This window comes from Ursus americanus, chromosome 12 (assembly GCF_024610735.1).
Source record: "Ursus americanus isolate L20-20 chromosome 12, mUrsAme1.1.p, whole genome shotgun sequence".
Lineage (NCBI taxonomy): Eukaryota > Metazoa > Chordata > Mammalia > Carnivora > Ursidae > Ursus > Ursus americanus.
This window is the reverse complement of record NC_142138.1, coordinates 17,819,276-17,843,608: the sequence shown is the minus strand read 5'-3', so window position 1 is coordinate 17,843,608 and position 24,333 is coordinate 17,819,276. Positions and strand designations below refer to the sequence as shown.

The 24,333-nt window shown below is 44.2% G+C and overlaps 1 protein-coding gene across 4 annotated transcripts in view; it reads right to left on the bottom strand.

The window, feature by feature from the left end:
• Positions 1 to 6,945: 6,945 nt before the first annotated feature.
• NFIA (nuclear factor I A) overlaps positions 6,946 to 24,333 on the bottom strand; it is a 367,611-nt gene continuing 350,223 nt past the window's right edge. For all 4 annotated transcript variants that reach the window (XM_087865944.1, XM_087865945.1, XM_045802213.2 and 1 more), the window contains one exon: positions 6,946 to 14,369. In XM_087865944.1, the coding sequence (XP_087722070.1) occupies positions 14,352 to 14,369 (18 nt within the window). In that variant the 3' untranslated portion in view covers positions 6,946 to 14,351. The remainder of the gene's footprint in view (positions 14,370 to 24,333) is intronic.

The window sequence follows — 24,333 nt, the reverse complement described above, 5'->3', positions numbered from 1 at the left end:
TGATCCAAGTACCCGGCTGGCTGAGTTCAAGTGCAGTGGAAGCCAGCTGGGTGGAGGCTGATGGAGGGAGGCAGCGGAGGCCTGAAGGCTAATAGCGGGTTTCTGTTTGCAAAGCAGCTGCTTTGTCAGAGCCGGTAACTACCAGCAAATCAGCACCCCCCAGAATTCAGGGTGAGGATAACAGGCGAGGATAAATGGCCAAGGGGATAAATATATCAAAGGAGACGAAGAATTCCCCATCACTCCTGTCAGGAGCCCAGTCAGTGGTCTTTCAGCAGACGCTGGGACTCCATCTTTCCCTCCCTCCCCTGACAAACCTTGTAGAGCTCATTCTTGTAAAAGTTTGTTCCGGGCGAGGTGTTCTTCTAGAATCTAAGTTGACGACCTGAGACTAGCATGGGCAGAGGATCTGCTTTCGTTGATCTGCACTTTGGAACTAGAGGAGGGTAAAGACGATTTAATGCATATTTTCAAAGACTGAAGGATCTTTTGTTCTGTTCTTGCCAGGGAACAGACAAAGGAAACAGGCTTCACCTGTAACAGGAGGGGTTCATGTTAGGAGGGAGATTTATCAGGCTGGGAGTACGAAGACACTAAAATGAGTTATGGTATCTCCTTACCTGGAGATCTTCAAAGTAAGATATACTTCCCTCTGACAGGAGCAGTCGGGGGTGGTGGTGGGGAGGTGGGATTCCCAGCTGGAGGCAGGGAAATGGACTTCAGCGACCTTTGAAGGTTGAGTTCAGCCATCTGAATCTAGGATAAACTAAGATGGGAAAATTTATGGTTTTGACATCCACCAGGTGAATAAATCTGAGCCTCTGCTGGATTTGAGGAAAAAGAAGATTCCAGAAGCCTGCTCTGGCTTGACCACTCTATCAGTTAGGGTTCTAGTAGGAAACTGATGGCATATTCAACTCAAGATCATTTGAGAGGAGTTTAATAAAGAGACTATTTACAAAGGTGTGGGTAAGATGTAGAGAAATTACAAAGGACAGAGCAGTAACCCAGAGCTCTTACTATCCCTGTGCCTAATGGGGTGATGGGAGGGAGCTCTTATCAGAACACAGAAGGAGAAATTAAGGTCTGGAGAGCCATGTTGAGAGGAACTGTGACCTTCTGTTGAGGAACATCACTAGCCAGAGACAACCTGGGGAGGGAGCCAGGGAAATAAACACCTTGACATCACTGTCTTCCCTCCCAACAACCTACTGCCATGGCTTCTGATTGGCTGATCCCAGCTGATAACCCCAGGTCAAGGACGCCCATTGATGGGGTCCACACAGGTCAGCCTCTTGAGCACAGAACAGTTTCGAGAAGGGTGGAAGGTAGATCTGGAGGGCCAAATAAAAGCTGACACAACCATAGCTCATCTTCTGACACTCTGAAGTGACTTTTAGGAGCCCAGTGCTATTCCAGGCACTTGGAAGAGGACAGTGAACCAGACTTACATTCAGACTAATTGTGATTTAGAAATGTATCTACTCCTTAAGCGCCTGAGTGTTAGGGCCCCACAGAGGTAGTGATTAATATAAGTAAGGAAAATTACTGAAACTCTCTGTGCCTCAATAGCCTCATCTGTAAAATGGGAATAACAATTATTTCTCTTTCATGGGGTTGGATTATATGTGCTTATGCCTGTAAAGCACTTAGAATAATGTGTGTTGTGAAGGGCTCACTCAGTACATGCTAGCCGTTATTATTACTATCATCACTATTGATATTTGTGTCTTCTCACTAGTCTCTAGAACTCTTCCTCATCCTTGAAGACCTAGATTGTGCATCTCCTTCCTGTGGCTCTCTCTCCCTTGGGCCTAGTTGGTCCTCAGATTATCTGGCACATGATGTCTTCCTGGTCTTTAGAAGGCCATGGTGCAACGATTTGGTTTGCATATCTGTTTTCTCAGCTAGACTGTACTCTTCTGGGATGAGCTCAGATTCATCTTCTTTGCCAGCCCCAAGTTCTGGCACATGGGAAATACTCAATAATGTTGGTCTGGTTTGTTTTGAATGAGATTGTATACTTTTATGGAGAGGAGTGTGGCTCAGGCCAGTGTCCAGAGTCCATGAAGGCGGATGTGGAAGTAGCAAATGAGCAGATGAAGTGATCTTACGGCCCCCAAGTTTGCTCCATACAGCCTGATGTGAGAACGCCTTTTCCCTTCCCTGGGACTGTCTTTTGCCTCTAAAGCCTTATATTTATAAGGGAAGAGGATGCCCGTTGAACAAGGAGGCAAGAGCAGCAAGACTTTTATCTGATCAGAAGACTTTTTACCAACCAAAATTATTCATCTTGCTCTCCTTTAAGGTGGCAGCTGGCTTTTCTTTCCCTTTTTTTGTCTGCAGTAGGTGGTAAAGGAGACAGTATTCTTTGTCATTCGGGTAGACTCTCCCTTGCCCCCACGGTTCCTGCCAGAGAAAAAAAGCCAGCTAGAGGGGAAGATGGTGAACAGCTCCTAGAGCCTCTTTCACTTTGGATCTGTTATTTTGCCTACAGAGTCAGGGCACAAACACAAGGTGAATTCCTCAGTCCATCCCGTGACAGTGTGTGAGGCAGTTTTGGGATTACGTGCCATGGGTCAACTCCCAAGGTCAGGAATATGCTTCCAATTTAATGGTAGAACAGGTTTATGCCACAGAGATGCGATCCACAAAACCGAGACTGAAAAACTCTTCAGGACAAAGAACTCAGTTTCTTCAGCAAATAATTGCAAGGAAAATAAAAGAGAAGGAAGGGGACCCTACAGATTAGAAGATTTAAGATACATACAGGTCGGTCAATATTCTTAGTTGGAAAACTATTTAAAAATCGTAAGACAGTTGGGAATATTTGAACACTGATTGGTTATTTGATGATATTAAGGAATATTTTGGGTGTGAAATAGTACTTTGAATATTTCTATAAAAGAGTCTGTGTTTTAGAGACGTATTCTGAAAAATCACAGATGAAATCCAGGATGCCTGAGATTTGCTTCAAAACAATCGGGGGTGGCCAGGAAGTGGATGGGGTATAGCGGGGTTAGGGGTTAAGTATAAATGATGGGTAAGAGGTGCTATGGGAGTTAATCCAGTCCCTCTATTTTGTTCATACGTGGTATTTTTCCATAATAAAATTTGTTTTTAATGCGACAGTAGAAGTAAATGTACTTTTTATTTGTTTTACCGGGGCTCCCTGTAATAAACTTGAAATCCAAACTGAATGTGCCAGATGGAAAGCAAATGTAGAATATAGGCTTAGGGGTTTCAGAGAATAGAAGCTAGTTCATTTCTCCTAGGTCAAGGGAAGCCCTGTTTCTCCCTAAACGCCAACAAGACCTCTCTAATGTAGCCCTGTTCTTTTAGCAAAGAGCCAGAACTTGAGGGGTTAAAATAATGACTAGTACCACTTCCCTTGGCCAACTTTCCCTGGGTAATGAGAGTGGGTTTCTCTGGCAGGTAACACTGTTGAGGGAAATAGGAACCAGAGCCAGGTGGGACCCTCCAGCTGGGTTCTATTCAATCGAGCCTCGTGCCCAGTGCTCGGAACCGTGCTTCCCAGCACATGCTCGTCCATATCCATTGGGCCATTTGGGCCTTTCTCTCAACTGTGACTCGGAGAGAAGTGTAATAACTTATTAATATCGTACAGCCAGTAAATGGTAGAAGTGGGACTCACATGTGAGTTCTCTGGTTTCAAGCCCAAGCTTCTTTCCATATATTGCCCTCCCAGGTGTCAGCATTCTTCTTAGGGATGCACCAACCCAGGGCTGCAAATGATAATAGTTGTCATGTGGTTGATACTGTGTCAGGTGTTCTGCATACATTAATTCATTTGACCCTCTTCATGATCTCGGTAAGTAGGTACTTATCCTTATTCCCATTTTACAGACAGGAAAACTGAGGCCCCAAATGTCAAGATTTAAACCCAAGTGTGTCTGTCCTCAAACCTCCGACTGTATTTTTTAGGCTCCCTCCTCCTACTTCATTGAGGCAGATGTGGAATGAAAGTTTTCTCAGAGTTTATTCAAATAGAGGTCTGGAACAAGGAAGAAGGCTTATTCCATCAAAGCACTGAAAGGCCGCCTTACCTCCACATTTTGGAACCGCTTGTTTAGTGCTTAGTGAAAGCATTCACATAGCACTTGCGATGTGCCAAGGCACACTACTCACCCCTTCATGAACAGCAACTCAACAGATATTCACTGCAGTCCCATGAGGTAGGTAGGGGGCTGCTCTTATTATTCCCATCTTACCAACAGGGAAACTGAGGCACTGGCCAACACCACAGAGCTAATACGATGCAGGGCCAAGATTCAGCCCAGGCAGTCCTTGTCTTTACCCCGAGCCCTGTATCTCCACACGATCTGTCAGTAACAGTCATTGAATGATTTTAATTCCACTTTCGTAACTCCAAATAATAAAGACCAAAGTGCCTACTATTGGCCGGGTCCTCACCGAAAGGTAAACTGACTGATTCCATCGAACTTAAACTCCAAGCCACGTGTGTGTGAAATTGCTCTACTGGCGTGAGTCAGAAATGTGTTTTGAGGACTGACTCTACCTTTTTGAGCTGCAGTAATGCGAGAGAAGATATGAAATTTAATGGGATAAATCACATTAAAGAGCTCCATACCCAGTAGCTATTAATAGCCTTCTTACCTTCTCCGACCCAGCCCCTCCCCCACAGGCACCACAGCCTCGGCCACCGTCCTGTCCTGTCTCTTGCTGACCTTCTCCACTCCGCACCTGTCCCTCCTGGCCTCAAGCTAATCTATAAAAGCTCCTGCCAACAAACCGAGGGTTCCCAGAGGGGAGGCGGGCTGGGGGACGGGCGGAAGAGGTGGTCACGATGAACACCAGGTGAGGCACGGAATAGTTGAATCGCTGTGTTGTACGCTGGAAACTAATATGACACTGTATGGTAAGTACACTGGAATTAAAATTAAAAAAAAAAAAAAAAGCTTTCTGGAGCTTCCCTGAGGGGGGGTCTCCTCCCTGGTCCTGCTGAACCGAGGCGTGGCCACGGGCGGCGCTCTGGCCGAGGCGCCGTGGGCGGAAGTGTGCGTGCCGTTCTCGACGGGATTGTTGGAAGCCAGGCCAGGCCTGGCCAAGCTCCTTTTCTCGCACGCTAACACATCCAGCTGGGGTCGAGATGGTAGCTGCTTTTCACCCTGGGTCCTAGAGCGAGGAGATTCCGCACCGGGACCCCACACAACCCTTCGACAGGTGGGCGAGATGAAACGCGAGCCTTTATTGCTGTAAGCCGCTGAGGTTTCGGACCTGCTTGTATCGCAGCACAGACCTAGCCTCGTCTGACTGAGACGTGTTTTACGGTGCTCTTTGTCCTAACAAAGGTCCCTAATATGCCCGGAAGGCCTCGCAATATCTCGACCTAAGTGTCAAGCTTCATCTTGAATTGTATTTCCTCTCCGTTTCTCCCCTTCATCTCAACAGGCCTTCCGCCCCTCCCGCAAAGGTGCCAAGCCCCATCCCACTACAGGCTCTTTGTACGTACGTGCTGTTCCGTCTGCCTGGAACATTCTCCTTCCTGCCTGCTCCCTTCGCCTTGTTAACTTCTATTCATCCTACTAGTCTCAATGGGCTTTCACAGCAATAATATATCCTTTATAACCCTCATCACAGCTACACGCTTCCCTTGGCTGCTGTGTTTATTTGGCTAATACTTCTTTTGCCCCCTAGACTGTATAAGAACAGTTGCTCAGCTTTTATTTACGTACTATCCCTAGCCCCGGCATAGTCTCTGGCACATAATGGGTACTCAGTTTTTATTGAATAAATAATTGAGTTGAGGGGCGCCTGGGTGGCTCAGTCGGTTGAGCGTCCGACTTCGGTTCGGGTCATGATCTCGGGGTCCTCGGATCGAGTCCTGCGCATTGGGCTCTGTACTCAGGGGGGAGTCTGCTTGTCCCTCTGCCCCTCCCCCGGCTCGTACTCTCTCTCTCTCAAATAAATAAATCTAAAAAAAAATTGAGTTGATGTAGTGCAGTGATTGTTGGAAGGAAGTTGGAAGAGACTTCTTAGATTTGAATCCCACCCTGCCATTTAGTTTTCGTATGACCTTGGGTAACTTACTGAGTCTCTTTCTGCCTCAGTTTCCTCATCTGTAAATGGGGATAAAAATAGTTCCTACCGAGGTGGCTGTGAGGATTACGTGGATGAAGATACATGTGTGTTTGTTTACTCCCTGCGTCCGGTCTCCAGGCTCACCTCTCTATATCCTGTTCTGGGGGGCTGGCAGTCTTCTCACTATATTTTCCATACTCCTTCCCCAGATGCCTACGCTTCCATCAAGCCGCTGAAAGACACTGGCAGGAGCCTCAGAATAGGAGGGAAGGGAGAGAGGGAACTCCTTTTTGGTTTCAGCTCCTGTCCGCATGTGACAGCAGCAGAGGATGGATGCGCCAACGGCCCCCGGCTCCCCTCAGGGCTCCCAGCACCAGCCGCCCCGCGTCCTCTCAGAGGTCTGTGACCACCATGTGGTGCGCCCCACCTTCATGGTGACCCCTCTCCGTAAAGATCCAAGTCTCAGCTGTGCGGATTTCCTCCTGGGAGCGCCGAGGTTCTGGTAGCCCAACCTTTCCCTTCTGTGTCCCCAGTGCTGGGGGCTGCCATCCTCCATTTCCTCATCTCTGGGCTGCTGCAGAGCCCCCTCTTGGAAAACCTACTGGACCCTATTCCTGACTCCTGACTGGGCCCCGATACAACACCTAAAGCACCTCGAACAACATCAGGCACGCAGGAAGCACAGGGGAATGTCAAGGCCCGCATTTGTTGAAGCAGCTGAGAAAAGCAGCCGTGCCCACCGGAACTCTGTGAAGGGCGCGGGGAGCTTGGCATCGATCGAGGATAACGCGAACTCCTCGGTGCAGAAAGGCCGATCCATCCCCTAAACTGTCACTCAACTACAACCACCCAGGTGTGATTTAAAGCAAATGATGACACAGCTTCCAGAGCATTAGCAATTTTTTATTTTTCCTTTTTTGTTGCATAGGAAATGCAGTACTTGCTTCCAGTAATCGTATCGTAATGTGAGAAGGTGGTAGCACTAATGGTTGAATACAAGAGTTAAACTAATCCACACCAGCTCAAAAAACCTGTGGAGATTTAGTTGAATAAGAATGGACGCCCACAGTGATTCTCAACCAATTACAAATTTTCACAGAACACAGTCAAACTAAAAGGGTAGCTATGAGAGTCAATACAAGTATACTAGAGGCACAGGGGGCCCGGCTCATAAAAACAAACGTCAAACCAAGTTATTAACACGGGGGGGTATTTAGTTGCACAACAGATCTCTTTTCATCTCTGGAAATGTTCGGTCCCCTCCCCCCGCAATTTGAAATGAAAAACCCGAGGTATCTTGAGTGGACAGATTTCCAAGGGTGGTGGGAAAGGTCCCCAGGGAACTTTGTTCTGCATAAGAGGTCAGGGGTGTAGGGAAGGGGAATCATGTATTTGTCTTGAAAAGTCTTTCTTGAGGACCTCCTAGAACCCAATAAAACTCCAGCTCTAGGTCTAGTAAGCATCTTAGGGGTGACACTACCAAATGCCTTCACAGTGCAGACAGGTTGGTCTCAGACCAGGGAGAAAAAATGAAGCTGGCAGCTCTCTCAATCCTCCATCCCCACACAGCGAGTCGCCTCGTGACCTTCGGTTGAGATGTTAAAAAAAAAAAAAATGCGATGTATATAGACTATTACTAAAAAAAAAAAATTAAAAACTTAAAAAATGGAAAATAAGAATCACACAAATAGAATCAAAGGGGGAAGAGCTTCTGTCGTTTTGAAAAGTAGAGCATAAGAACAGCAGGAAAAATAGCCCAATTCATGGGACACTCTTTGTCCTTAAAAGCACTGTGGAAATACAAAAGTTCACATTGCGTGACCTGGTGAGTGTTTTCTACCATGAAGGTGCTCTGGTTGGATTCGAGGTGGCATTCCACCATATATACATTCCTGTGGTCCAGACACATTTTGGAAATTGGGTTTTTTTTGCATTAAATCGCATAAGGAGCCCACATGTGAAACTCGGGATGCCTGGCACACAGGCGCGGTCCTGCCCCCACACACTGCTGCCTCCCCACTCCGGTGCGCCCAACGGGGTGGTCCCCTCTCTTTCTGAGCATTTCTGGTACCTACTCCCCATTTCCCCCGTTCCCCTCATCTGGTTATGTAACCCTCTGGGGGGCATAAAAGGCAGATGGGTGCTGGTTTAGGGGGAAAAAAGTGAGATGAAACTGATTTAATTTGGGAAGCAAGTAGTTTCAAATTTAGACCCAAAAAAAAGTATATTTAAAAAAATCCCGTGTTAATAGCAAACTCCTTTTTCTTATGAATCGGGCCCAAAGTTTGTACAGAGTTTTATTTTTGAAGAAAATATTGCAACTGTGCATGAAACTAAATAGCCATGTGATTTCTTAAAGATTTTTTTCATTTTTTTTTTCTTTTAATATGAGGAAGTCTGGTGTGAAGACGGATCAAGCATGGGTACCTGGCTGAACATTGTCCATTAAGAAAACGCTTCAGGGTCAGCATAGCTTCAGCCGAGGGCCAAGGAAAATGTCCCTCGCCTGGAAATGTTCTCAGAGTGTCTTCGTAGCACAGTTCTTGAAATACAAACAGTCGTTTTGAGACAAAAGTCTTGCCAGGGACTGATTTCTGAAATCAACCACCCATGCTTGTCCCCTAGGAGAAAGAAAACAAAAAACAAAAACAAAAAACAAAAACACAAGTAATACTGAATTTAAGTAAATGTATACCTCCAAAATACTGAAAACAGCCGAAATCAAGAAAGACAGAATTTGCGTTCTCAGTGAAATACCTTTAAACCTAGCTGACAAGAACCAAGTCAGAAAAAAAGACTAACATAACTTTGAGTAATATTCATACAGTTCACTAAGCATTATGGAATAGCATGCATTAATATTGTACGGTTATTTTACATCACCTATACCAGAAGGTCCTGACTGACAGACAGCGAAGGCTACCGGTGTAGAAAAATCTTACTTCAGAAGAGCAATATAATACAGATTTCACAGGCACTACATTTTAATATATCAGGTATTATGCTGGTTTTCTTATAATTCTTTCTGTCCTAAAGCTGGCATTATAACAATGACCAAAAAGGCAAGGATTGAAGTAAACGGAAAGTAGATACCAAAGTTGATATAGTTTTTTTTTTTCTTCAGATAGATTAGTGCATAGTTCTCATGCAGATAAACACTGCTATGCATTTACACTGTTGGAAAGCAGAGTGAATTGAGCCCAAGTTGTCACATTGGTGTAAATCATTTTGTCAGCCTGTAATAGCACCATGTAATGGATTTGCATTAAACATTAAATTGATTTCAGAATTGGTGACACAGTATTCACTACAGTTAAGTGCTATGGAATAGCTTCAATGTTACCTGCTATCTATCAAAGCAATTTTCATCCCACTGCTTTTTTATTGGAAAAAATAAAAGGAAAACATACACGACACTAATTAGGCAAATGCACAGCCTTGGACGTGGAGAAGGCAGAGCGGGTTTACTGTCAAACAGTAAATACATGCATTGACTTCGGGACGAAATTGGCCTTGGAAGCCGATTCGAATGAAAGCTCGCCGGTGGGCAGTGCAGCTTTCTGAGCCTGTCCTACGACAGATCTCGGAGGGTGGGTGGTGAGGTGCCACTGAAGCTCTCCTTACACTACCATGCCAGTTGTGTTTTAAATTTGTTCTATGGAGGCCTGCTATCGGGGGAAAAAACACTGAAAGAAAGGGAAGAGAGAAAGAAAGATGGGGGGAGAGAGAGAGAGAGCGAGAGAAAGACCACCACCACTATGGACAAAAAGATATATCCAGAGACATGATGCAAAGTACATTAAATGACATTCCTAGAAATCCCTCCCCCCCAAGAAAAAAATATCACAAGGAAAAAAATGTTTTTCTTAATCCAGATTTCATAAATACTTTATGACAGAATTTAAAGTATATGGGGATAAGGGTCTGAAAAGTAAAAGACAAACTTTTCGAGATGGGTTTTGCATATTCCTGTGGGCTGACTGAACACCGTGACCCTGGAAAATTTGGGTTCCCTTACACTTCGACTGTCAGAGAATGAAGAACTCAAGTGTGGGGAGGTGTACCTGTTGGCTTGTGGGGGAGGGACGCCCACGCCTGATTGCAGGGTGGGAGTGGGGAGGGGCTGACACCAATAACTTCCATGCCAGGGTGTGAAGAAACTTCCAGAAAAGTTCGCTCGAACCTCAGAGGAAAGTAAAAGGCTCTGGGATGGAGAGAGTGGCATTAGGGGGAGGGCCTCTGCCCATGAATGATCAGAAAAAGAGCATTTTAGTGGCAGGCGAATGGGTCAGTGAAAAAAAAAAAAGCATATAGAAAAATGATCAGATTTAGTGTTTGTGCCTCTGACTTCAGTTCCCAAAGAAAAAACATGGAGAGTGATTTGAGGGACTTGTCTTTGCCAATATTGTTAATGCCATTGACGGGAGAGAAAAAATTCCAATGTGTCTCAGAATCAAGGGCGGGGCCTTTAAATTCGGCCAGCCCTCAGCCTGTCAGTCTACACACCCCAGGTAGCAAAGTCTTCCTCAAACATCTTCGCTTGGCTTTCATCTAAAAAGGTAAACACGCGGATTGTTGGTGTTTCTTTTTTCCTGCTTGATCAGAACTGAACTACAGTTTCCTGCTGCTTTCTGGACAATGAAACATGAACAAAAATGTAACTTAGTGTATTTAATACTTAACCCCTGTTCGTTATCACCCTAGACTGCCTCCTTAATGTTTTAAAGCCTTTAAAACATTTTTTTTCCTGCAAATCTGTTCAGAGTTCCCTAATTTTAGCTTCATCAAACTTAATACAACAAAATACCTTCAAAAATACAGCATACCTGTAACGTCCATTTACAATGGTTTTTCAGTAGACCTATACTTCTCAAGCATAGGAATATGCTATACCATTGAGAGAAAAAAATAACTGTATTTAAATACTTACAAAAAAAAAAAAGGAAACAGGAAAGTTTTAAACTTAAATCCAGTTCCCAAGGTGGGGGGGGGAGGGGCTCGGGAAAGAAAGAAAAGCAATTCTATGAACGCTGCCTTTATAATGGACAATCAGAAATTTCACTAGGCTAATTTGACAGAAATTTTTCCTCATTTAAACAACATTACAAAAGTCCTGCATTATAAAATAGGGTAGAATAAATCAGTGTAATCAATAAAACTATACAACAATACAAATTACATATCTTCTGAGTGGGCAGTTGATTCTCTCTCTTTGCAGTCATGACTACAACATGCTCACTAAAAACAACTAAAACTGCCCAAACTATTGCTTAGTTTGTTTTGTTTTAAAAAAAGGGTGCAATTTTATTGTATATACAACCAATTTACTGGTAATACCTTGGCTTATCGCAAGGTTCTGACAAAATGTTTGTCTAGGCTTTTTTCCCTTCACTGTGAAGCACTGAAAGCTGCTATTTTTTTTCTTTTTTTTTCTTTTTTCTTTTTTAGTGCACATATGTCATAATAAAGTAATGCCCAGCTAAGTGCTATAGGGGAAGGCAAAGTATGCTGGCTGGCTATAGGAAGTGACACCATATACTGACAATCACACCATACAACAGCGCCAAACGACTATTCAACCACTTATCAGACACATATGAAAATCCAAAATGTTTTATTTTATTTTTTTTTCCTTAAATAGAGATAACCAGTAAACAATTTTCAGAACTTGGAAGTTTAAAAACGTGCATATAAAAATGGGCATTATATACTTTTTATTGAATGTGGATTGACTGCAGTCTGCTAAGAAAAATGGGGTGTGGGAGCTGAAGAAAAAGGAAGTTGTCTTTTTTTTTTTTAAGGCTTGCTTGTGAAAGGAACAGTTGTAAAAACAAAATTGCTTGAAGCAGGGTCAGCTTAGTGCTTCACAGTTTGACTGCTTCTCTAAGAGGAGCCCTTCCTGCGCACGTGCATTCAAAAATCACAAAAAAAGTACAAAGACAAACACCTAAAACACACTGCGTCAAGTGCAGCACCGACTTTGGTCAAATAAAAAAAATAAAAGAAAAATTAATAATCGCTAAGCTTTTCTACACGATATAAGCAGGTATTGCATATTTTCATATATCTGGGGGGGGGGAATAAAGGAAGACTCCAAATAAATTGTAGAATGCAGCAACATCCAAAATACTGATATTCGAAGCCATCTACAGATCTCAGAATAGCACTGCCACTGACCACAGAGGACAATAAAGACTACTCCTATCTGCGGAACAACTAACTCTCTATCTAGTTCTAGATGTTGAAACTGACGATGGCTGACATAAAAGTCACATTTACAAAAAGTGTCTCCAAATGCTTGACTAGGGAAAAACCCCTTTCAATAGAGGAGCGTGTGCAACAATTCCACAAATAATCGCTATCCAGGGCAAGGCACATTGATATGGAATTTCTGTTTTCGTGCAAATTAAGGAAAAAAAACAAAACAAAACAACATTGTTTGGGGGGGGGGGGGAAAGATGAGGAGCAAAGTGTCTTCCCAAGAATTTCAGTTACTTGATTGTATAGGACAGTAGTAGAACCCTTCTGAAGGGCTGAGAAACAGTTTAAAGGCAAGTGCCTAGAGTAGGGATTACAATATTGTGTCTTAATGCACTCTACTTTATCCTACGTTAACTATATAAAAATTAGTTACTAACACTAGAGCATGCAGAGACTTTCTCTGATCAGCAGGGCTTGCCAACCAGAACGTATATATATGTATAGTATAGGAAACCTTCTTGAAGTTGCATGGGAAGCAAAGGGGTGCTTCGCTGTCTGGTAGAAAAATCACTTGCACTTTTTTTTGTTATTTTTTTGTTTTTTTGTGTGTGTATTTTTTTTTTTTTTTTACATAAGATACAGGACATTTGGGGGTGCAAATTTTTTTTTTTTTTCCCTAACGGGTACCCTTGATCTGAATGGGCACCAGCATTTGTGTCAGTATTGGTTTCAATATTCTTATTATTTTGTTTTTTTCCCATAGCCCAGTTCAGGGGCGCAAAGGTCTTGAAAAGTTCTGGACAATCTCTGGTACAATGAAGTGTCTGATAACTGATAAATCCTATGTGGCTGGATACATGTAAAAATTTTCAGAATTGGCATAATCCATTATAGTGACTTCTAGCTTATAAAATTAACAGATACCATGATTTCATTTTAGTTATGTGCTTTGATAACAGAAAATAATTAATTAGCATTTAATGTAGTTAACATATCGTGGTAAAAGCACCATTAGATTTGTTTTTTTGTTTTTTTTTTTTAAATTTTCCTTCAGTTTTTAAAGGGATACAAGTTTAACAATAAAAAACATAAAAAGCAAAAATAGCTCCCCTTTTTCTTGCAAGGCTGTTTTTTACCCCGATAATTTAGAGTCCTGGGGTGGAAGGACTTGAAAAACAAAAATAGAATTTTCAACAATCTCTATCTTACAAAGATATTTAGCTATCCAATGAAATTGCACTTTACTCATTTCAAAATTCGATTGTTTTGATTGATTCCTGTCAGTTTCTGTCAAAACAGACCATCTTCCCCATTTCCATGTGAATTTGTGTGTCATTGTTGAAATTGTTGAAAAAATGTTTTTTTTTTTTTTTTAAATGTAAGTGCAGCATTTCACAACTTTTAAAAAACTGAATAGTAGTAGTAGTAGTTTGTCATTTCGGAATTGTTCTGCAACGTGAGTGGATTCACTGTCCTTGTGGGCCATGTTATATATTTAACTGCTGACTGCTGAACCAAACCAAACTAAAAGAAAAAATAAAAAAGGAACATAACTGCATTTTCTTTTTCCAATATGTTACAGAAAAACATTGCCCTTTGACTGTCCCGTAAGTTATATATTGCAGATCTCAGCTACTACAAAAGATTTAGTTCTCCATGTGCCTCCTGATGACTCAAGGAGGCTCACACCTGTGTGGGTAAATTCATGAAATACTGTGAAACAGCCGGGCTCCGTAAGGAAAGTGTGTTACAACGGGAAGTCAGTGAGCAAGGGTAGACCTCCACTAGCCACATCACCTAATGCTCACGCTACCACGGAAACACTCCAAATGTTACAAAGCCCAACCATTTCCAGCACCATATGAGAAAATTACAACAGTCCCTAAAGTATTTAAAAAAAAATCCCAAAAGGTTATGGCCTTTGCTGTTTGACCATAATGCTCGCTGTTTCCATGTACAAGTTGATTTGATTCTCCCCTTCCACTGACAGTGAAGTTGTAACCGCGCTGGGTTGAGGATGCGTCCATGTTACAGAGTTGAGAAGGGGTCAGGTGGTCTGTCTGGTGGATGGTGGGACGCTGCGACTTTTATCCCAGGTACCAGGACTGGAAGACAAAAGGAAAAGAGCGATTAGAGGTACAATCTGGAAAGTAACATATTTTAGAAGTTGCCCTTCCGGCCATGAAATTGGGATCTATATTAGGAATGAAGTGGGGGGCGGGGAGAGGATTTTCTGGGAATGGAAGAGAGGAATGACAGACAGTAGTAAATCTTGAGCCCTTGAAGCTGATCTTATTCCTCCAGAGTTGAAACTCAGTGTCTTCATTGGGGTTTGCCAACATTCTGAGAGTGTCTCAAAAATAAAGTATTTATGTCCACTTGAAATGCATATATGGGTTTTGCAGTCTGGTGGGGGCAGCTACAGAAGGGCAAGAAGCTTGATCATCTTCTCACTGAGTCCTCAGTGCCAAGCACAGGGCCCGGAGTAGAAGGTTCTCAACAAGAAGTGTTGAATGAATGGGCAATGGGTGAGGGAAGAGGTTTCCTGTGCTGATCAATGTCTACTTGGATGATTTTCACATCTCCTTTTCAGCGAGATGTAGGCCCTAAAGACGGTATTGTGACATTCTTTGAATGTGTGCAGATGATCAACAGTGATATAAAAATAAGTGGAGGTGAAGTAGAAAAAAGTGCTGCATGAAGAGTCCTATGAGATTTGGGCAAGTCACAGCACCTCTTTTATACCCAGTTTCCTTTATGTGTGCCTGAGGTAGATTTTATGAGGTAAAATGTTCCTTTCGGCTCAATGTTTCTAAGATAATTTTTCAAAAATGACATATAATAATCCAGTGGGATCGAGATTTCACCCTATTAGCTGCCATGATGTCAAAAAGGACAGTTTTGTCCGTTGGACATCAGTGAGGCCATTGCATAGCCCTTGTTCTTGTTTTCGTTTGTTCGGCACTTATTTAGAGCCTTCCGTATGCCTGCTGGGCCCCGTTACCAGTTATTTTTACTTTCAAATTTTAATTTCAAATAAAATTTCCTTTCAAAAATACTTAGGTGATTGGCTTTGGACAACAGTCTGGTGATACATGACTTTATAGGCCAGCATTGCTTTCTCTGTTTGCTAAACAAAGTGACCAGTTATGGTCTAATATCAGAGTCAAGGTTTCTCAGGTGAAACAGAGAAGTATTTGGCTTTTACCAACTTTTCCCTAGAGATACCCTGCCAAATTCACCACATTCATTATCATTCGCAGAAAAATCGTCAACTTCTAGCAAAAGCGAATGTGTCTGAAGTCTCTGAGTTGGCAGTATCAGAAAGGGGTTCACTTGAGTGGATTCAGTCAGACGAAGGCTCATCAGTGCCCAAGAGAATCAATTAGGTAAAGGATGGCCTCTGATCCCAGGGGTGAATGGCGAAACGATAGCTACACGGATAGCTACCAGGTATGAGATTTCCTGGTCACACAAGCTACCTTTGATTTCCAGAGGACTTGAAAAACCCAAGCCTAACCCGAAAAACTACTCATCCTGTGTACTTTTAGATGTTCTTCTTTGACCACATGCTTTGAGGAACACAATAAAGCCTCTTGTGTCCCGGAAGGAAATCACCCTGGCGAATACACACGGCCTAAATCTAACTGGACAAAAGGAAGAAGAGGGGGAAAGAAAGGAGAGGGGAGGCAAGGCCCAAACTGTATTTCCAGAAGGCCTCTCCTAGTAGCTGACGGATCCGTGCGTGCTACAGCCGCGGTCTCTCGCTCACAAAACAGCCTCCAAGTTTGGGTGCGGCGAATAACGCTTACAGGATTTCTGTTCTCACACTTTCTAAGTCCGTTGTGAAATTCCAGCCTCCTTCAATCTGACGCTGCATAGTAGCTCTTGAGGCAAACACCAGTGAGTCAGCAGGGGGAGCAGTTTTCCATACCACGGTTTCTGGACACAACCTCAGCGCACTACAAAAATCTGCACTGCCTCTGCACTTCTCTTAAAAAGCAAAGCAAAAAAAAAAAAAAAAAAAAAAGTTTCTTCACACATCTTACTATTCAGTGTGTGCCTTGCCGACAAGGTTACCCCAGAGCAGCTCTGTAATCCTTCACTGAAATAGGCTTTATTGATTGCTCTGGTCTATTGTTCTCTTTTCAAGTCCCCCAAGTTCAAGTTCATCCTGGTGTTACATCATGTCTGGTTGCTAAGAGCAACCAGACAGACCCAGACGTGACTATCATTAGCAAGAAACCCTCCGCTCTCCTCCCACCAACCTTCCAGTGGCTCTGACGTAGCAGGCCCACTGCAAACACATTGAAGTATTTATTCTGCCTAATTTATGACCTACACAGCAAGCAGGACCCCCACTCCAAAAACCAACACTGTTGTATATTTAATTAATCTGTCTTTCTCTGGCACTTGGGAAAGTTAGACAAAGGACTAATTATTGTGTTTCACTCTCCACACTTTTCTTTCGGGGGGGTGAATATTTGCATGGGAAAGAAAACTACAAGGCCTAGCGTTGCCCCCCCCCCCACTTTTTCTCTTTGCCCTATTGACATTTCATGAAATACTTTAGCTGCTTAAGGGAATTAGAAAAAAAAATGCGATGTGAATGTTACTCCTTCTGAGTTGGTATTCAGTAACACAAATCAACTCATGACATGTTTAAATTTAAATGCTAACCACACACTCTCAGAGTTACTTTAAAGGTTAGTTTTTAATCAATAGAAGTTGCTGACTCCGGGTTTTTGAGCTGCTCACTGCAGCTCTTGGGCTTTTGTCTACCGTTAGAGCTTTCAAACTTTTTTTTTTCCTTGAGATGATTTTAGCAATGATTTTCAGACACAGAAGGCTATTGTGCTCTGACCAGCAACATGTCAATAGAGAAGCGAGTTGCCCTGTGGTGTGGTGTCAATATGACTCCTGAAGGCATGGGTTGGGGGTCTTTAATAACCCGTGAAAAAAACTTAATTAACCCTTTCAGGCCCAAACCAAAACCTATTCTTAAACTTTTTCACTCCTGTAATTTGACCATTAGTACTTATTTCAACACCACACTAATCTTCATGACAATTAACCCAGCTACTTGACCAAGGCCTTCCCCCCCTCCGAATAGGAAGTCAATCCATTAGGAGAACCACACAGGGAATTAGTTTTTTGTTTTTTGAGGTTTTTTTTTTTGGGGGGGGGATGAGGTGGCTTTGATTAAATCATTTATTTGCTGAGATGGCAGATAAGCAGTTATAAAAATAACAATTAAAAACTCATCCATTTCACCAAATTATTTTCTCACAGTTTGTAGCTGAAGACGCTCCTAATTTCTTTATGATGAATGTGATGGTTGCACATGTATATGCCACTCAATTTCTAGAAACTTCCATGAACTACTAATACTATCAAATGGACAAGACGGTGTTTGGAAAAGCCCACTTTTCTCTTGTGATGTTTTCTCAGAAATTCTATTATGCAAGCAGTGTTAGTTTCAAAACATTACTTGAAGAATGACTCTGAGCATTTTTTCTCTTGGGTCATAGAAGAGAAACATAAAAATAATCTGAGGTTGTTAAATTGTTGGGGTTGAGTAGCAAATCACTGGGAAAAGGTGCCACACTAAACAAAATTCATTTACGGAGCGTCAAAAAATTGTCTTCAGACATTTACTGACACAAGCTTACATTTCATATGGTTTCTGCCTTCATACTTTATAACCCCTTGATCTAACCTACTGTATCCAGATGGACTACAAAGGAATCTCTGTCCCTTATCTGCAGAGAGTTCCAATATTACAATACAATATAGGACGATGTTATCTTGATACATTTACATTAAGGAAGTAAACACAGAGCTTTGATCTATTTTTTCCTCGGGGACTTTCAGCTAGAGTTGTTTTGGAGGTCCATAAATCCACACTCCTACAGAGGCTCCAGTTCAGTAAAATTACTCTGTTACATTCACGATTTCTACAGTTTGGGATGTGCTGGGGGGAGCGGGAGGGGTGGTAATTGTCCTCTCTCAGCGTTCAAGGTGAAACATCAAAAGAAACCTGCAGTCCAGGACCAGAGCTCAGCTTTCCTTTTCTCCAGTCAAATGAAGAAGTAATCTCATCAGGTTGGAAAGTGCTGACTAAGGATTTAATAAAGTGCCTGCAGATGTGGCGTCTCTAAGGTATTCAACTCATGTAATGCAAAACAGCTCTGCACTGAATGTGCTTATAAAATTTCATTTAACCATTGCAGCGCGAAATTTTTTTTTTCCACCGTTCTCTAAGGAGTTTTATCACACTTCCCGCCCCTTAATTCACAGCTCCATGAAAGTTCGGATCCCGTTCTGCTGGGATTCTGGAATCCTCACAGTAGTCAGGTTTTATGAACCATGAACAATATCCATCCGGCTGCATCCTAAACAGGAAAGCTGGGATGGCAGTAGGCACCTTTGACAGTGCCAGGCTCTTCCCTTTCTTATGCCCCACAGAGAGCAATTAGGAAACTCTTCTCCAAAATTTGGTCATGAGGTGGCCCCAAGACATGGTCCGCGACGAAGACTCGACCCCTTCATCAACCACAAACATTCTAATGTGAATAACAACTATTTTTTTTTTTTTTGAAGGGCCTTTTATATACTCTTCTCACTAAGAGGGCAGGATGTATATTTGAACAACAAAAGGAAATGCACGTCTGTTTGAGATAGCTATATTTTACTTGAACCAAAAACAGAGAGGGTACAGGGGGTGGGGATGGGGAGGGTGGTACAGACTGTGACACAGCAGAATCTGTTTTTCAGATTAAAAAGTTAAACAAAAGGCCTCAAGGGCAAAGTTGAACACTGCGGAAGGAGGCTGTTAATGTGGAATCCAGAACTGGGTGTGACACTCCGCTTTCTTCTCCAGGCAAGGTGGGTTATTTAAGGACATTCACACACATAAAGCAGAGACGTGCGGATACGGGGAGGCCTCTGTCCCCACTGCCCCAGCAGGCCCGACTCCTCATCAGCCCCGAAGAGCATGCTACCAACCGGGGCTGCCTGAGCTGTGGCCACCATCTGCACTGTTCTCTTAAGGAGAAGCTGGCTGGGTTGCACTCATCCAGTTCGTCCTTTTTTGCTTTCTGCTCTTGTTTGGATGAGCTAAAGCCCACTGTTGAGCCCAAATGAGTTGCCCTTGGCTATTCAGCCCAAAGCGTGGTAGCTCCCCCACTCCCTTTCACTACAACAGAAATGGACAGCCCTCCACGTTTCTCATATCAGTAGACACCATTTTGGAGCATTTCTTCACTCACTCTACAAGCACCAGGGGCCTAACGTGTGCTCGGTGCTAGGCCCTGGGGACAGAATGTATATAATAATTAGGTCCTGCCCTTAAGGAGTCGTTGTGCAGAAAGACGGCGCTGAACTGCACCCTTCTATACTTTTCAAGACACCAGGTACTCTGTTATTCTCACAGTAGGATCAACCTTTATCAACCTAATATCGACTGAGAAGGCTGAGCATCCAACGTCCAAGGGACCCAGGAGCGAGTCCTACTTTTTCCCTTAACTACTTGTGTGACTTTGAGTAAGCAGGTCTCTGTCCTCGGGCCCCCAGAGGACTGCGGTGAGAACTGCTCCACGCAACAGGAGAGGAGAAACGGGTTTTTACACTGGTTTCTTCTGAAAAAGGTGGGCTGCTACCCACACGTGTCGGTTACTGATATTGCCAGCCACAGGTTTTGATCTCTGCCGTCATTTTTCTTGTCTGATTTTGTTAATTAAAGTAAGCCTGTTTTCAATAACGCTAAACCAAGACTTGTTTATTGTACAGGAAACTATTAAAACATTAATGGGCCATGATTGGCCCCACTTACCTTTGTGGCCTTATCTTTTTCACTGCTTGTACTCAACACTTGTGCTGTGTTAAACTTCTTCCAGATCCCCCAAAGCCAAATGCTTCTCCCTGCTGGGCCTTGGCACAGCGATCCCACGCTCCTTGGCTTTGCTAACACTTGCTAGTTCTTGCGTTCTCAGATTAGCATCCCTTCTTCCCAGGGGTCTTTCTCCAGGCCTTTCGTCCTGGGGTTTACCTCTGTCACAGTCTCTGAACTGTAATTACCTGTGTTCTCCCCAAGAAAATGGATATCTTGTTGAGCGTGGCATCCCCACTGTCTTGCCCAGTGGCTGGGGCAGAGTAGGCACTTACTAAATATGGTGGAAGGAGGGAAGGAAGGAAGGAAGGAAGGAAGGAAGGAAGGAAGGAAGGAAGGAAGAAAGGAAAGAAGGAAGGAAGGAAGGAGGGAGGGAGGGAGGGAGGGAGGGAGGGAGGGAGGAAGGAAGGAAGGAAGGAAGAAAGGAAAGAAGGAAGGAAGGAAGGAGGGAGGGAGGGAGGGAGGGAGGGAGGGAGGAAGGAAGGAAGGAAGGAAGGAAGGAAGGAAGGAAGGAAGGAAGAAAGGAAAGAAGGAAGGAAGGAGGGAGGGAGGGAGGGAGGGAGGGAGGAAGGAAGGAAGGAAGGAAGGAAGGAAGGAAGGAAGGAAGGAACCATCTGTCTCTAAGCTTCTTGAAGCCTGGTGTCAGTGACCCCAACAGGGTATTTAGATGGATGGCTTCCAGCATAGGTGTGCCACAGGCATGCTCATGCCACGTGGCCATGCCCCCCGCCCCCCCCCCCCATGACAGACGGTCTCCTGAGAGACACACGCAGGTCTCCATAAGCCGCCCCAGGCAGTTCTGATGGAAAGCTGCTGCAGTGGGGCCAACTGTGGCCAACTGCGTCAGTAGCACGTGCAATAGTTTTGTAACATGGACGGCTGCCTACTTACTACAAGCACAGAGGAGTTGTCCAAACCACTGCTCCCTGGAGAGTGACCGTGCTGCTCCCGGCCAAGACCTCCGTTTGGTTCAAACCTCAAGACGGGAAAACACTAATCTTTTTACCCAATAAGCCATCCAGCGCCTCCAAACCTTGAGAGTACACCCACAATCCAATTATTCCGACTGTTGTTCCAAAGTCTAAATCTTTCACTGCCTTCCAACCTGCCCTAGTGTCTGCCTCCCCATCAAGTACTTTTTTTTTTTTTTCGGTCTCCCTTTACATTTTCATCTGAGTAACCTTTTGCCTCATGAAACCAAAGACTTCCGAATGACAAACTGCACTCTGGCCCGCTCACGTTCGCTCTGCAGACTTCCCAGAGGGCTGTGTGCACCGTGGTGGAGCTCCGACCCCCGAGGCCGAGTTAGCAGAATCCCATCGTTTAACCAGTACATGCCATTCTGTACTAGTTAAGTCATGTTAGGCAAGTTAGTTAGCACTCCGGAGTCTCAGTATTAGACTCCATGAAATGGAGATAACAACTTGATCAGTTTTTATGGGGCTTAGATGAGCTAATGCCTGGATACAGGCAAGCACAGAAAACCAGAAGGCCGGGGTAAATGGACTCTCTAACCCTAACATGTGTACAGGCCGTACGGTCCACGTGAGACCCCAAGAGGACCGGTTCCCTTGGAAAGTCATCGCTCAACAAGGCGGCTCTCTCTTACTTAATGATATAATTTCTTAGTTAAAAGTAGCAGCTGCGTCAGTTCCATTCCCCCCGTTGCAAGAGAAAGTTCTCGAGAAAATAAAAATCTGTCTTTAATTGCGGTATTAAAATCAGAGCAGCGAAACCAACCACACAAAAGGAATTGGCTCAAGTTTATGAAAGGCATTTGGGCCCTTGCCTTGCAAGGCTACACTGCACGCCTTGGAAGTTGGGGGTGAGCGGGGGAGAGGGGAGGCAGGGGCGGGGGGGGGGTAGTCGTCAGGCAACCAAGTGGGACAGAAACAATCCTATTTTGGTTTTTGTTAGCGAACGGCATACTACATAGATCAGAGACTTCTTATAAAATACAAACCCCCACTGTACACAAAGCACAGGAAAATGTGAGGAAAAAAGGGGAAAACTAAAAGCAGCTTAGGGTGTGTTAACGCTGCTATTCTGTCAGCTTAAAGAGTATTTTATGCTTGATCAACAGCTCTTTTTTATTGTGCTTTTCTTTCATTCATTCAAGACATCAAAGCCGGGCACCACCAGTGTACCTGCCTTTCTGGAGCCACTTGTGAGGGGGTTCTAATGAAGCACGACTCTGGGAGCCGGAGACCCCCGTGGACACGGCAGTTCAAAGGGAATATTTCAACAATGATTACATTTTGTAAATCTTTTTATGAAAGAGACAGCTTATTTCCTGCTTTTTCATGAAAAATAGATTCTATCCATTAAAGTGAGCCCGCGCCACGGAAGCTGCTTGAGATCTGAGGTGCAGCGTGGAGATTAAGGGGACAACGGCCCGATGAAATCGTCCAGCGTGCCTATCTGCTTGGCTGGGATGGCACTGCCGGGTGTTCTGGGTGGAGCCCAGACAGTGCGCTGGATGGCTCTGCTGGCGGAAATGCAGTGACAATGGCGCTTCGCGGTTTATTTTCAGCCGGGGGCCTGGTGTTTATTGTTTGTTCCTTTTTATTCTTTTTGATTCCACAAAGTCCAAACCAAATATCAGAAGGCATCAGACAACCCCTTTCATTGCACAGGAAAAAAGATGAAAGATTTTAGTTACAGATTCATTAAATGCTGTTATTTTTAATGCCCCGAAATGGGACAGACCCTTTTGCACGTGGGAAGTTAGCCATTAAAAAGCTGGCTCCGGTCTGAAGATACAATACAGGCTTTATTATTGGCTAATGTCTGCCCCAAAGGCAAAACTAAAGAAGGCTGGCTACCCTTTTGTAATTTTTGATTTTCGGTATTAAGATAATCTTTCCTCCGGTCTTTCTTTTTTCTTTCTTTTTTTTTTTGGCGGCGGGGAGAGTTGAGTACAGTAGGGATGGAGGAGAATATGATTTCCTAGGGAGCTATGAAATGAAAAAAAATGTATGTTTTCTACACATCAGATTCCAACCTTAATTAAATGCCTGTTGTCTAACAAGTGCAGACAGTCACACTTGGGGCTGGCCCAATGGTGGCCCAGGGAGGTAACCTTTCTTGTTTAAAAAGAGAGGCGTGGGAGTGGAGGTCAGAGCTCAGCAGAGCGTGGCCACATTGTAATAATCATTCCACCCAGTGCTTCTCTGCTCCTCCTCTTCCCCCAGAGCTGAGAGGCCCTTCCCAAACACCACTCAGGTTCACAGCACATCTATCATGTAGATTTAGTGTTTGGATTGTACAGGTAGAGAAAGTCTGGAAACGGGGGGGGGGGGGGAATAACACTAAAGCGAAAAGTCCAATTACTACAAAAAGTCTCCGAGAGACGTCCTGCAATAGAATGACGGAGGATCTGGTACTTGGCCAGAAATGAATTCCCAAACTAACCTTTTCAGCCAAGCTGCCCTTCAGGCACTGGATGGCATCTGCCACCTTTGGACCTTTCCACCACTGCTGATGCCGACTGGCACAGCCCATTGCACAGGTCTTTGCTTCTTACCCCTTTATTCACCCTCTGGTCACAGTCCGGGCTCCTTCCTCCTGTGCTTTCCAAGCCCCGTTTCTTATCCCCAGCCCCAGCTAGTCTCTTTCTCTCCTCTCCACCTGGGTTTGAACCCCCCCCTCCCCCGCCAAGGAATTAGGGCAGACCCCTCCTCTCCCAAAGGCCACAGGAACCAACAGTCCTTCCTACTCCATTCACCGGATTAAGAAAGGAAGCGCAGAAGAAGGCATTCAGCTGCAACCACAACCCGCCAGCCTAGCAGCTGGAATGGAGGGCTTCTGTCGGAAGCCAGAGAGCCAAAGAAACAAGGCTTCGAGGCAGAATTGGGGCAGAATGTGGAGGAGGCTGCAGGCATCTCAGTTCTCAGACTCAGGAGAAGAGAGAGGGTAGTGAGATGTCCCTCAGCACAGGACTGTGAATCGGGAGCCCCAGCTTGGTCACCGGCTGCCCCCGGAGTGGCACCCGGGAGGCCACCCTGATTCTACTTACAAAGATCCCATTCCTAAACTCTCTTCACCTTCCAGGAACACCTGATTTTCTATTTCACTGATTTCAGGAGTCATCTTTTCCTTGTTCACCGTGTGGTTGGGATACTGGGGTAAAACTGTTCATATCCCTCACTGAGCTTAGAGTGAGCTTGGCTATGGAG